A 14,866-nucleotide genomic window follows, 5' to 3' on the forward strand; every position below is an offset into this window, starting at 1 on the left:
GTTGAAGTCTTAGCCAAGGACCAGTTCATTTCATTAGGTAGATACAAGTACACAGTAAAACAAAAGGGACTTCGAGATGGTTGAATTTCATAGTTCTGGAAATGCAAAAAAAAAAAAAAAAAAATCTGATACTGCATGGTAGTCAGGAAAGAATTCATGTGCAAATCGCTTATCTCATTTGACATCATCAAAGTGCTTCCCCCCAAAGGTACTTTTTCTGGAAAACTAAATAGTATCATTTCAAACAAGTGAGGGATGCTGATTCTTTAACAGTGACTTGATCATATCAGTTTTATACTTTTCTAAATACTTTCTCATAATTGACTTGAGCCTGATAATGACCCCCAGCGAGGAAAGAGGCATATAGTACAGTCTTACACAATTTTATAGAAGGGGAACCAAGGTGAAAAAAAGCTGAAGAGGCTTATCCAAAACAATTCAACGAGTCAGTGAAAAAGTCAATTCTGGAATCCAGGTCATTTGACCACATCAAAGAGAAATTCTAAAATGTACTAGCTTAAGGTACAAAGAATATTTTTTGCAATTGCTATCAAGTAATTCTTTTTGTAAGGCCATGTTTTCACACATTGAGTTCACTTAAGTACATCTGTGGGGCCAAACCAGTCAATCAAGAGAGTAAGTATACTTTAATATACTGCAAGTGATCAGAATTGGGGAAAACAAAGGCAGCCATTACTTCCTTTTATTTTCAAAGTAGGCAATAGCTGGCCTTCTTAGAATACTTATACCCTCAGAGGATGTGAAATATCTCCAAATCGGGCTAATTCCCTTTTCCTGTTCCCATAGAGTAGATATGATCCCTGGGAGAAACTATATGCAATCCTATCCTTCCTCTGGCCCCTTCCTCTGGCCCCCAGGAGCTGTGTTAAGCTTCTGTTTCATAATGCTCCCAAAGTTACGGTTTTCTGAAGTAAATTTAGCCAACCCATCCTCTCCCCCCTGCACAAGGGAAGCCTTCTCCTCAGATACCAAGTTCCCAAGCTCACCACCTTCTCCAGGTCCATCATTCTCGTCCATTGAGCTGCAGACTTTGGTGGATGCAAGGGAAGTAGAGGAACCTCCATGTTGAGAGCTCTGCAAAAGGGAACAGACACAGAGAATGAAAACACTGGGTCCGGGTGCCAGTCTCCAGATGCTATGCCCAGCCCAGAATCTCGGGAAGTAACTGCACCCGTCACCAGGGAGGATTTGCTCTGAACACTTGAAAAGGGAGGTTTTTATTCAATTGGATTGCTTCTCTTTCCCACCCTATTAACCAGTAATGGATGGTTTAACTGTGTCAGGATAATCACTCTAAATTGGGATGTTCCTTGACTTTCTATTCCTTTTTCTCAAAATCAGCATCCCACAGCTTACTGTTTAGGTTTGTCAGATTTTAAGCATCTCACCTCACTTTTCCACAGTCTATCTGCAAACAGGCCTCAAATATGGTGCCACTCTGATCTCATCCAATGGGTTTTCTATTCTCACCAGAGGAAAAAAAAAATCCTCTTCCGTTTATTTTATGGAATTTTCCAAAAAAAAATATTGAGGCTTACCACATCGTTGGAGAAAGGTTATAGAGTGGGTTTGTTAATTCCACTTTGCAATAAAGACACAAGTACTAAGCCGGTTATCGATATGTTAACTGTTACAAAATAAGTCTGAGGCAAAGACAGGAATAAAAGCCTAAGCCTGGTGATTCCCTTGTATTTTTGGTGTATTTTGACCCAAGACCAATGAGAGCAGACAGGGTAACAGCTCTATTACAAAGCTCAGAGGGTGAAACAATACCAAATATTTAGTACTATGATTAGCTACAGGGCAGGACTTTAACAATGAACCTTCCCATCTCTGCATCTATTCCTTGAGAAAACAATCTGCACATTTCAATGCTATTTCTAAACAGTGAACACAGCTTGTCCTAAAAGATCTTCCTTCTGTTTCCCTGGGTTTATCCACTTGGTTGGCCTGATGGGAGCAGGAGGTGGTGAGGGGGTGGCATTGGCTCATGGTGCCGGCCGGCTGTCTGTGGAGCAGAGAGAAGGGAAAGAGCATCTGTAGTTGAATTAATAATGAAGAGGTGGCGAGAAGCAAAGTTGACCTATTTTTCTTCTGCTTACCTGTTTCCCTTCAACCTCCTCCCCACTGCATCCAGCCTTAACAGGACACGAAGTAGGAGGGAGGAGAAAGTTTTATGTAATTCCTTTACCCCCAATAGTACCTTCACGTAAAAGCAAAGGTTATAGTTTTCACCAAAAAGACTAATATCATTCGGGGAATGTTACTTAAATCACTGCAGGGCCATTTGAGTCCACTGCCTGTTCTCCCAGGTTTGGCTAAGATAAATATGCTCCACTGGACAAGTTCATCAGAGCTGACAGCTGACATTGGGGTAAAAGTTAAATTCGCGGAAAGGATACATCTGCTTCTGTATAGGGCATCCTAGAAGTTTTGAGGTTACCCCAGAATACCCCCGAAGGCCACATAGTTTGTGTGGTGTGCCCTTTATTTTCCTATATCATGAGAATTCCCCCATGAATCAATCAGTCTGGTGACTTGAGCGGGGTCTTTTCCATCTCATCTAGCCTCCCTTTGTGACCGGCAGAACACATTTATCCTATATCAGGCTAGAAAGAGGGATTCAAATCATGACATCGAAACAGTTTTCTCTTGAGATGATACTATGTAGTCATAATCAACTCTGTCGAAGGTACTGTAAATGTATGAGCTTCTAAGTCACGCTCTGCTGACTTTTACCGAAGTCTGTTTGTGAAAACCTTGTATTCGTAATATTGGAATACAAGGCTTAAACAAGGCAGATTTACGATGTCGATGTCTGGAGAAAATAAACATTAACATTACCACATTTGAGAGGAAGGTGTGTGTTTTCCAGAAAGTGAGGTCTTTTATCCCTTGTGTCATTGCTTTTGCTGTAGACATAATGTTGTTCCAAGCAGAAAAGCAGTAAGTAAATGTCTAAAATGTAGACCTTCTCTTCTGGGCTTTCTGATCCTTGAATTTCTTCCAGCAGCATCACAAGTGGTGTTTAATAATGTAGACACATTGCGGTTTGGGGTGGCAGGTGCTGTCTTGTCATATGGTGTTTTAAATTTTAGAATACAAAGACACATTCTTTCATCAAGCACTCGAATTAATAGACTAGTAGCATGTTTCCTAGCAAAGATGTCCACAGTTATGCACTCAATTCCAAAAGCTTGTTCTTTTAATAATATCAGATACTCAAAACAGAACTCTGACCCAGGGGCACCTGGATGGCTCAGTCGGTTAAGCGTCCGACTTCGGCTCAGATCTCGAGGTCCGTGAGTTCCAGCCCCATGTCAGGATCTGTGCTGGCAGCTTAGAGCCTGGAACCTGCTTCAGATTCTGTTTCCCTCTTTCTCTGCCCCTCCCCTGCTCACACTCTGTCTCAAAAATAATAGATCAACATTAAAAGAACAAAAAAGAACTCTGACCCAAAGTATATGAAAACATCTTTTAAACTGTAATGTGCTATAAACTTGCTGGACATTATTCAGTTAAATGCCTTATCAACTAACTAATTGCATTTTTAACAGTTCAGCCAAACGTCTGATGCCCTGAATGCTTGCCACAATGCCAGCTGTGTTTTCTCTGCTTTATGGACAAAAACCCCTCAAGGATTTTAGGCTCTGGTTTGGAAAAAAAAAAAAAAAAAAAGGTAGAGTTAACACAAGTTTGCTTACTTTTAGAATTGCTTATTTTCGACTTCAGGTTTGAAAATGTACCCAAGGTAATTTCAAATTTCATGCTGAGGGTAACAGCATTTTTTAAGAGAAAAATTTACTTAATTACAAATAGAACTCCAAGAGGAATGTTCTCATTTTATTTTATGCTCAGAGTAAAAGATTCAGAGTATTAGATTTTTAATGGGGTTATCACTTCTTTTTCCCAAAGAAGTAAGATAGTTAACATTATACCCTTTTCTAAGACAATGATTATTCATAGATTAAAAGAATTTCAGGGATTGGAGTAAGCCTTAAATATTACCTATTCCACCCTACTTCTATTCAAAGACCAAATTCCCACTATAAAAATCCCAGCCATGTGGTAAAATGGCCTCTGTCCAAACACCTCCGCCAGTGAACACATTATTTCTTGAGGTAGCCCCTTAATTGTTCATATGAGGCCAAGAAAGTTCTTCCGTATGTTGAAATGATGTCCTTCTACATTTTCCTTTATTGGTCTTAGCTCTCACCTCTGAAGCTACCCATTACAGGTCTAATCCATTTTTCATAGGACAATGCTTCCGGAAGTTGGAAATAGTTACTGCAACCCTTCAATTTGGATATTCCCAGAGTTTTTTTTTTTTGTTTTTTTTTTTTTATTGTTCATCATGTGACAGAGCTCCATAACCTCTTTACCTTCCTATGGATACACTCCAGTTCTCAATAACTCTTGTTAATGCTAATGTTAAAACAAAGGTAATATTCTAGGTGTACCTGACCAGCCCAGAGCAGAGGACAGAGCTTTCTTCCTTGTGAACAGAATATTAATGCACGGTAAGATCACATCGGCTTATTGATAGCACCATAGCTTTTTAGCCTGACACTGAGCTCACAGATATGTCAGATCTCCCTAGTCTGTATTTGAGAGGTTGGTGTTTTGGATCAAGTGTAAGACTTCCTATTTATTCATGTTAAATGTTATATTTATTACATAGATATGCTTGCAGACTGTTATTTTTTGGATTCTGATTTTGTCACTTAATGTTTTTTGTCCTCTCTCCTAGTTGAAGTGATTCAATAATAAACATGGCTCTTTGTGTATGCTAGTTACTAATCCTAAATATACTAATTTAGACAGTGTTGGAACATTTTGATTACTGCCCATAAGTCTGATTGAAGGATTTTGAAAATCGTAAACGGAAAATGTGTAAATTTTTGCTCTTTAGAATTAACCCAATGAGATTAACCAGCTTTATTTGTGACCGACAGAAGCCGAAAAGCCCACTTATATTTTTGCATGCTTACAAGTGAAATCAGTTTAGTTATTTGGCTTTTCTGGACAGACAAACCATTTTATAGTATACATAATGATAAGATTTTATGTTTGCTTTAGTTTGCTAGTTCTAAGACATCTGGGTGCATAGTACAGAACATACAGTTATTTTAGAATTTAATGCAATTAGCTGCTCTAAGAGACATTGTGACATTTGAAATGTTATCACCTCCAAGCTGATTTAATGGAAACCAGGTGGGCAGGTTGCTGGCACCTGGATGCTTTTATGGCACACCTTCATAAAAGGGCTGCCCTAAGTAAGAACACATCCGAAGTGTAGCTTTTCAGCTTGGGATCATATAACAGATGGAGAACATATCACACTTTTTGAAGTGAGAAAGCTGACATAACAGCTCTAACCACATTTTACCAAGATGTATCTGATGACTATGTAGTTAAAAACATTTCATTTTAAATATAATGGTACTAGTTACCTCTGCCATTGTATTAATGGTGTCACTCACCTGAGGACTACACTGAATAAAGTTTTCAAAAATATCCAATTGATGCAACTGATCTACTCGAGGTAGAAAAATCTCACCAGATAACTTTAGCTTTGATTGGATAATTGTATTACTTCCACTCCACATTCTGTCTTGGCATACAATTATTACTTTGTTAATATTGATTTGAAAAACTGTAAAAAAAAAAGAATTTGAAAATCAAGTGGATCAACTTTATAAAGAAAATGCAACCAATAAATAGTTACCAAACTCAAACTACTGTCTTGGTGATCTTGACTTGAAGTCTACAGAATCTGTAAAGATGACCTCCTTTAATAAAAAAAAAAAAAATTAAATCATACTCTTAGTGTAGAAAGCTTAAAACCCAAGGATTCTATATGAGTATAGACAAACCATACATTCATTTGCTCTCCGAGTGCGTATAGAACAAGTTGGTGACATTGATCCGTAATAACTAGTAAGGTGTTATTATGTGAAACAAGAGAAAGGGAATTCCTTTTTTTCAAATTCCTCTATCTGCATTCTTCATAACATGTTAGCCTAAATACAGTTTATGACAAGTAATCGTGTGTGTAACAAGAATCAATATTGAAAAATGTAAAATGTTATCATAAAGATTCGGTCACAGTTTTAAAAAGACTGAAGACCCGTTATTCATGAAATTGGTTTACTCAGAGGAAGAAAAAATGAAAATGGGAATACTGGGATTAAATCTATGATACTGAAGCCACCCATGTGAGCCAAACATTCAAAAGTAAATGTATTTAGCTGCAATTTTGTTTGATCAGGCAGCTCTCTTGCCTCAAGAGTCAGGCCAAGATGTATCAATTTAAAATCTGAACCATTTGTCTTGAAGAGACTGTTGTTTTGGGGGAGGGGGACACAATGTCTCCCCTGAGGAGTTATTCTTCATGAAATCATAGTTTGGAAAGGGGACCAGAAAGTCATCTAGTTTATCACCTCTCAATAAAATAATCCCCCCCATGATTAACTCCCAAATGAGATTCCTAGTCTGTGATGAAGGGAGCTCACTACTCTTCCAGGCACCTACTATACTTTATTTTAAACTCTGCTATATTAAGAAAGCATAAATACAATTTGGAATTTATAAATTTGTAAACATTTCTTCCAGTTGTACCATTATTGCTTTGGACACTGGTTACATTCAGGTTATCATGGAACAAATAAAGAGAACCAACTAAAGTAAACTACAATTTTAAGGCTAAAAAGAACCTATTAAAAATGTTAGATTTAAAACTAGAATTTTGGACTTCCATAACAATTTTACTGTAAAATATTTTTCTAACTAAGCCAGTAGAGTTTTCTATTCTCCCTTACCCCACATTATGCATTAAATAAAGTATGGATTTTTATTCTAGACTGATGCTCGGTAAGCAAGCATTTTATTATCATCACTATTTATTTTATCATATATTTACTTATTTTATATATTTATTTATTCAGTGATTTAAAAAAACTTGTTTACACACCCATGTACATATATCTACATGATCATTTCCCCCACCCTACAACTCGATGACCTTGCAAAAAATGCCTTCAAACCCAGGAGACAGTTAGTATGTCTAAAAAAATGCAAGCCAATTCTTTTTTCAATCAGTCTGCCATTGGTCTGACAAATTCACCCTTAAGACAACCCTGAGAGAAAAGTATATTAATGATTTTAATATGACCAGCTGAACCCGAATTCTTCATCACATAGTCTTCTCATTTTGTTGTTTGTTATTGCCAATATTTTGCACTTTAGATGTCATGGGATGCCATTCTGCAGTATCTCAAGTATCACTTTGCTGGTGCTAATTACATCACAAGAATGCCTTACACACAATTACAAAGGTAAAGATTACCCCTCAAAGTCATTTCCATTTCCGTGTCTACTTATAAGTTTTCTGAAAGAAACTCACTGAACAACATAGGTGGTTTTTCCTGTTTATTACATAGTTATTCTAAGGTGGTAAGTGTCACAAAGTTAACTTTGAGGGGAATAACATGGTCCAGTGCGGAATACAAGCTATAACACTTTACAATGAAACCACAACACAAGGTGATGGAACTTTGAAAACTGGGTAGTTCAATGAAACATCTCATCATTTAGCACTATAAAACTCTACGATGGCCTCAACTGATGGATTTTTAAAACATTTTGACACCAAATGCTCTTTTTAAGAGAATATACATCCAAGCCACTCAAACTGTATACAGAAACTAGGTCACCCTCTTTGTAAAAATTTCATCCAAATGTACAACATTCATAGTGTATTTTGAAGTAAAAAGTCCTTAGGACAAATAAGTCAATTCCTTGTTTGTTGATGAATATAACATAAAAAATACACACCACAGGAAAATTAGCTTTCATACTTCTTTGCCTGTGACCTTTCAGATGCCTACTATCCTGGCTTCAAAACCTTTTTGTGGCCATATATAATACAAACACCCATGTATTACATGCACCATTTATCCATCATCCTTACTAAAATGAACCACATTTTAAAGACACTATATATCATGCACTCTTGAAAATTACAGCTAGGGCCTCAGATTTCCTATCTTTTCCACATGCGTTACAGGCACAAAATTACAAATATTTTTCAGCTGACAGTATAACAAACTGCATCAGGCAATCGGTATATTGAATTCAATATATTTCTAATTTTTACACTACACTCTTGTGGGCTATCTCAAACAAATACAGTTCTCACTCACATGCACAATTAGAGATGCTAGCAAAACTAATGCAAATATGTATAAATGGGCAAATGTATGCATATATAGTAAATCCGTTTGATTAACATCTTCAAGTGTGTATATATTTATGCAGATATATACACACACATAGCAAGTATAGGAAGGTTACTACTGAAAATACGTCAACAGTTCAGAATAGTGTTTTGAAAGAACATACAAAATTGCCTTACAGGTTATCTGGCTTTGTTACCAACCTACTTCAACTCAAATACAGTTTGGATTATTTTATATTTATGTTTCAATATTAACACTCAACTACTCACAACTCTATAAATCAATGTTTCATTCTTAGTGAATATGGATTGACAACCAATACATGTCATCAGTGCATACACTAGAGAAAACATCAGTGACAGTATTTACTCATTTTAATAACTGAATATCAAGACATAACGAAACAAACACTGATGTGTGCTTATACTTAAATATTAACACAACTTTGGGTTTGTTTCAATGCCACATTTTTTGTGTATCTGGATTCCAATTTTTTGTTTGTTTGTTAAATAAATCATTACATCTATTAGGAACCATTTTGCCTTACTAGTTCAGCATACTGCTTTTGAACTTAAAAATGCCCCAACTACTATGTCACATTTAACAATTTGTGGCATTTAGGTTTTACAAGATCCATATACAGTTCCACAAGAGCCAGTAACGTATAAGGCTGTGTCACAAACACCATGTTTTACTATTTATGGTCTATAAACATACACAAACACGTATATAAGCACACCCATATACACACAGAGCCCTGAAAATTTACATAGACACCCACACACCTGTATAGATATATGGCCACACAGGAAAAATTTAGTAGTCCAATAGCTCAAATGCATGGGATTATTTTTCAAGAATATTATTTTCTACTTTCATCAAGAAATTTAGCATTTAGACTTCATTGCTTTTAAATGGGGAAAGGAAAAAAAAAAAAAGCCCAATAAAGTATAGATTTGCAGTGGGTGCAACCTAATAGCCCTGCTGGCTAATGTAGGGAATACATATAGTACATAAATGTTGGTTCAAATGATTTTAGGATATACCCGGGATGTGTACAGATGAGTGGACCTGACACCATCTTAAAAGCCTATGGATGGTATAGAAACATTGTGGATTTCTTCCCCCACTTGACTGATGAAAGCAAGACAAAGAAGAAATAAACCACCACATGGTTTTCAGAACCCGTCTTTTGAGTTCACACTGAACTTCACACTTGATCTATTATTGTTTTGCATTTCTAAAATGCTGAAAGCAGAGGAAATACTTATCCTATCTTTTTCTACGATGTCTAAGAAAAACAAGTGCGTGCAAATGAAGAAGTGTCAAAATTTTAACTAGAGCACAATGTCTTCATGGCACACTTAAGGTTGACCATAAGAACAAAAATGCATGGCTTTTGCTCGAGCTCTCTCCTTCTCAGAATAATTTTAAAGTTCAGTGCCTAATTTTTTAAAAAGAATTCTGTGCGTAAGTAAATCTTAAGTGCCTATAAATCATCAATTTGAGTCCACTGGTGAACTGAAAACTTCTGGTTTGTCGCTAAGAATTTTTTTTTAATTTCTCCTTTAGTATAATGGAATTACGCTCTGCATAGAAAGAGATCTCAAAGTCTATAAATGGTGTGTTGTTTCAATCTCTGAGGGACTTTAGTTTCAAAAAGTAAATGATATATATTGCCTCTGAACAGTCCTTTAATAAAAGTCATATGTTCAAAAGATTAAATGCTGTGGAACTGCATTTCCTTTGGAACTGCCTGAATGGAAAGCTGGCCATGCTATCTATCGGCAGTTAGTACAAGTACAGTTTCTTTTAGCCATGTCTAAACAAAGCCATGGGCTTCATATCAATTGGCAATATCTGCCACTTATCCAGAACAAATAGCACTTATTGGACCTTGCTAAGCAGCGCTTGTCCCTAAGATTGACAGTGCAGGGAAGCTGAAATTTTTGGAATTTATTTTTGTTCTGGACCATCTGACCCCGCCAGATTTAAGTTAACTGTTCCACTGCTTTCTTTGCATTTTTGACAGTTCAGTCAAATACATACTAATCTTTTATGGACTCAACTGTATTAAGTAATGCATTTTACAAAGACATAACTAGAACAGACACCAGCATAGGCAACTTCACAGATGTTTACTGTTTCAGCTAAAACAAAGCAGCCTTTTGATCTCAGCAGGAGTCTCTGTTCATTTCTATTGGAAACAGTTTTAAAACCTGAAGTCTGGAACAGGTATTATTATGAACTGTTCTTTCAAGATGGAATGATTCAGTTTGCGGTTCGAATAACCTGCCAGAGAAGTGTCTTTCTCTCCAACAGACAGGATAATGAGGCACTAATTATTATAAGGCTACGTTTTCAGATGCTGTTAGATTGCCTGGACTCTTTTTTTTTTTTTTTTGCCTTCTTTTGGTTGAAATATTTTATTCACTTGGAAAGTGAGATGGTAACATATGTAACTATAAACCAGATGGTAAAATTTGATAGTTGAGCAATTTATCAAGGAGATAAATTGATAACATTTAAAATAGTATATGACAACTGAATTTCTCTCCATCTTGAATCAAACACTTTGTTTTTAAATTCAGTTTTCAAGTAAAATTTGAAAAAAAATGCAAGGAAAGGCCTCCAAATGGCATCATACATTTTTAATTTATCACCTACTGAGATATGTCAAGCCTGTACAATATCAAAACCATGCTTCACAAGTCTTAAATTGTTAGTGTTTGAACTAGTAAAACTAAATGATCACTAGGGTATGGCTTACATACAATAGACCATACACATTAAATTAATTTTTAACATTCAGATTTGAAAATAATTATTTTATGTTTAAGCAAAGCTGACTACGATTTTTAAAACAGAGGACCAGAAGAGCAGAATTAGTAGGTTAATGTTAAACAGTGGGTTATAATCACAGACTTACTTGGTTTAATACAAAAGCAGTTTTGCATACGAAAATTTCCAAAACATCAGTGAGAGCCAGGATTTATCTGAACGGAGTTTTGGACTTTGGGGGGGCCTGGTTTAAACAGCACCATTTAAGAGAATTTTGCTTTTCAAATGGATTCTTCTTCTTAGAAAAAAATCCAGACCCAATTTTTTGGGGTCTGTGTGTTAAAAAAAAAAAAAAAAAAAAAAAGCTTTCTAGCTTCAGCCTTTTCAACATTTGAAAAATTACATATACGGTTGTAGGGAGGAATTATGTCATTTATAGCAATGCCATCGAACAAGTTCTTCGTGTTGGTATATCGTTCAAGCTACAGTTATGCTGTTTCTAATGAAAGGGAAATTTAAAAAAATTTAGTTGACAACAAAAGCTAGGAAAGTTCCTAAAGCTTATCGTTGGAATCTTCATGAGGAGTGTCCTCAGCATGAGTGTTTTTCCTTAGACATATTAACCCACAAAATAAGTAGCTTTGTCTATTGTGCAGGGAGAAAAAAATCTACCTGAGTATTTTTATTACTTTGCAGTAGAAGCATCTTTAAAAAATCAGCAATCCAAATTTGAAAAAGAAGAAAAAAAATGTCTGCTGGTGCCATTTTAATTTGCTTGACCAACAGTACAGGAAAATTGTATCTATATGTCTACTTATGGTTAAATGAAAACTGTATCTGCAGAAATTAATGACCCTATATCACTATATCATTAGCTTGTTCTTATACTCAATATCGGGTCATACATGAAATTCATCTAAACCCAGGCCTTGCACAAAAACCTCAGGTATATAAATCTTCTTCAAGGATTAAGATCATGAATATAAAATGCCTGCATTTTTACTTTCAGAGGAATTGAGTTCATAATTTCAAGGTATGCAAAACCCTTTTGTTTATTTTGCTGTTAGACTTTTCTTAGGAAATGTGAAACACCTTCACCCAATCACAAACCATATACAATGCTCCATTGTCTCTTTTACACTGAGTCTCCTACTGAATCCAAATCATCCGAAGAGAGGGGGCGATACAGGTCCTGTAAGATGAAGGGCGGTATAGATTTGTTTACTTGGCTTTCTTGGGTGCCATGTGGCTCTCTTAGGAAGGGAGCAACACTGAATGAGCATCCTTGGTTTCTAACATCATCAGACCTTTTAGACTCACCAAATTTGGGTAAGAGGAAAGATAATAACTGAGAAGCCATTTAAACAGACAAAAATGGTGCTTATTTGCCTTATTGGCTTGGTCTGCTTCTGAGCTATTGCCTTCTGTGTCCAGTGAATTTTATATATAGCCCCTGGGGTCTGTCAATGCCAACTCCGCTAACTATGTGTCTAGGCCATTCTTCCTTGAACACTTCCTTCCCATTCTGGGTCGAAGAGGAACGTGCTTACCTCACAAAATAATTTGTTAGGAACCCCAGATGGCAATCAGCAAATTCTGGTCCCAAAGCAGCAACCCAAGTGTTGCATTTGCAAATTGCATAAACCCAATAAAAATTGCCTTTTCAAAATTTTATACTTGGAAGACAGAAAAAAATGCAAGCTTGACCTCCCATTGCCTTCCCAATGCTCTTGCGGTCTCCAACCACTCACCAATCAACTCCTTTCTTCCTCCCTCCACCCCTTTCTGCTAGGAGATCTCTCAGTTGGTACCCAGGCAACCAGCTCAGATCTGCAGACTGTCTAGAATCCTGGCTTCTTTTCTATTTTGTACCACCCACTCCTCACATCATCTGACTGATCAGATAATCTACACAAGTCAGCCATGTGGGAGTAGAATGGGGAGCTTCATTCAACCCACACAACACAACACATTTCTTCCTGATGTATTAAGAAACAAGACCAAGAAAAGTTCATGGATGGAAAAGATCCTCTTAGATCTGCTTCTGTGACCAGTTAACAGCTTTTAGACAGCAATTTGAATAACAGTGTTTTGGAAAAATAGGGAGGTTTTTTGGTACATCGCCACCAATGCTTTTATGAAGAAAATATCTGGCATGCAGACTCTTACTGTATATGACTATTGTAAAATACCAAAAGATGGAACAGAAAAATATAATTCTAAAGGAAGGGGAAATGTTAATTAAATCATCATAATTAACATAAATAAAATAGATTTTTCTTAATTGTCAAACGTCTCAATAATCCTTTAAAAATAAAAAATATATTCCCGTTTTTATAAATTGAGGTAGGCAGTGTGAGTGTGTGTGTGTGTGTGTGTGTGTGTGTGTGTTAGGGGGCACAGCTAACTCATTTTCCTGGCCATGTTGCTAGGCAACACAGAAGGAAAAATAGAAGTAGCTACTGTTTTCCAATTTGCAATAAAAAGAGTTAATTTATTCTTTGAAGTATCTTCTTTTAGCACTTGCCATCTTTCACTTATTTCAGTATTTCCTGCATAGGAGTATAGCCAACCATTTGAGAAGAACATTAACCAAATTTGAAACAGGATCAGTTTTGAGGGATATTCTAGGCCCATTTTGACTGGGAGGGGTTATTTGATGCAGTTGCCTCCACACCAAGATGAAAGCTTCTCTCGCTAAAGCAGCTGGGAATGTGTCCATGCACTGACATGGTACATGGATGGAGGATGTTCATTTATGGCCTAAATTTAAAAGCCTGGAAACTGAACCATCTCTGGATTATCCAGTGCTCTGCTTACAACATGTGCTTAATAAATGTTTTCAGATGACGATAAACCCTTTGTCTCCCTGAAACAAATGGGATTATTTTTCCCTCTCAAGTAGATGCCTGCATTGGTAGTTTGAATGACACAATGAAGAATCTATAAGAGAATCACCCCTTATAGTAATTTCCAAAGTGCTGGCAATGTTAATTATAGAAGCCATTGGCCACACAGCCGCTCGACACTGGCTAGACATTTTCTGCCTCATTTGGACAAAGTCATAATGACACAGAGACTACAGAGGGCAGAGGATGCAAATTCTAGCCTCGTTCTTCCAACAAAGGGACAGTTGGGCAAAGTACTTTATATCCTCTCAACAGAGGTCTCCACAATAAGCAACCAGGGAGAGAAGCTCAAATCTGTGGCAGGGATTCTCAGTGACTATAATTTAATCTCAACAACTCAGCATGAGCTAAATCCTGAATCTGAGTTTAATTTGTTCAAAGGATGAGGAAGGATTGCTATGCCATGTGTACTCTCCAAAGTCTACACTTCAAAAGAGAGAATGTTCTAGGAAAGAGCACTGTCTGAGCTATACATGGCTGCCCTTACAGAAGGGGGCCTTGCTGGGTAACATGCACTAGAAAAGAATCGCCCAACTACCCCTTCCTCCACTCAACGACAGACACTTAGGGGATTCAATGCATTTGGCCAATTCTTCTTTTAGTAGTTCACTAATGATTCCCGTGCTTTAAAACGCCAAATTAGACTGTGGCCAAGAAGAAGCCCATAATGAAAACACTCAGATGGAATAGAGTTATGGGGTTTTCTATCTGGAAGGAACCTCCTTCTTGTTTTGTTTTGTTTTTCCAACTGAGACTCGGAGAGGATAACAGACTTATCGAAGACAACACAGCCATTTACTAGAGGAGCTGGTGCCAGAGTCCAGGCCTCATCAAGTAATCTAAAGGAGCTACACCTGATGCCAGAAGATCCATGGAGAAACACAGCACACCCTGACACGTGGTGGGCCAGGAGCC

General features: G+C 36.9%; 1 protein-coding gene across 4 annotated transcripts in view; it reads right to left on the bottom strand.

Annotated features, from left to right (window-relative positions):
- Nucleotides 1–14,866, bottom strand: part of DCLK1 (doublecortin like kinase 1) — a 334,659-nt gene that overhangs the window by 60,612 nt on the left and 259,181 nt on the right. For 3 of the 4 annotated variants that reach the window (XM_007097655.3, XM_007097657.3, XM_015544530.2), the window contains one exon: nucleotides 1,011–1,095. In XM_007097655.3, coding sequence (XP_007097717.1) covers nucleotides 1,011–1,095 — 85 coding nt within the window. Of the gene's footprint in view, nucleotides 1–1,010; nucleotides 1,096–11,980; nucleotides 12,235–14,866 lie in introns of those variants that run through there. The other variant, XM_007097656.2, reaches the window with a different exon arrangement.

Source organism: Panthera tigris, chromosome A1, assembly GCF_018350195.1.
Source record: "Panthera tigris isolate Pti1 chromosome A1, P.tigris_Pti1_mat1.1, whole genome shotgun sequence".
NCBI classification, from domain to species: domain Eukaryota; kingdom Metazoa; phylum Chordata; class Mammalia; order Carnivora; family Felidae; genus Panthera; species Panthera tigris.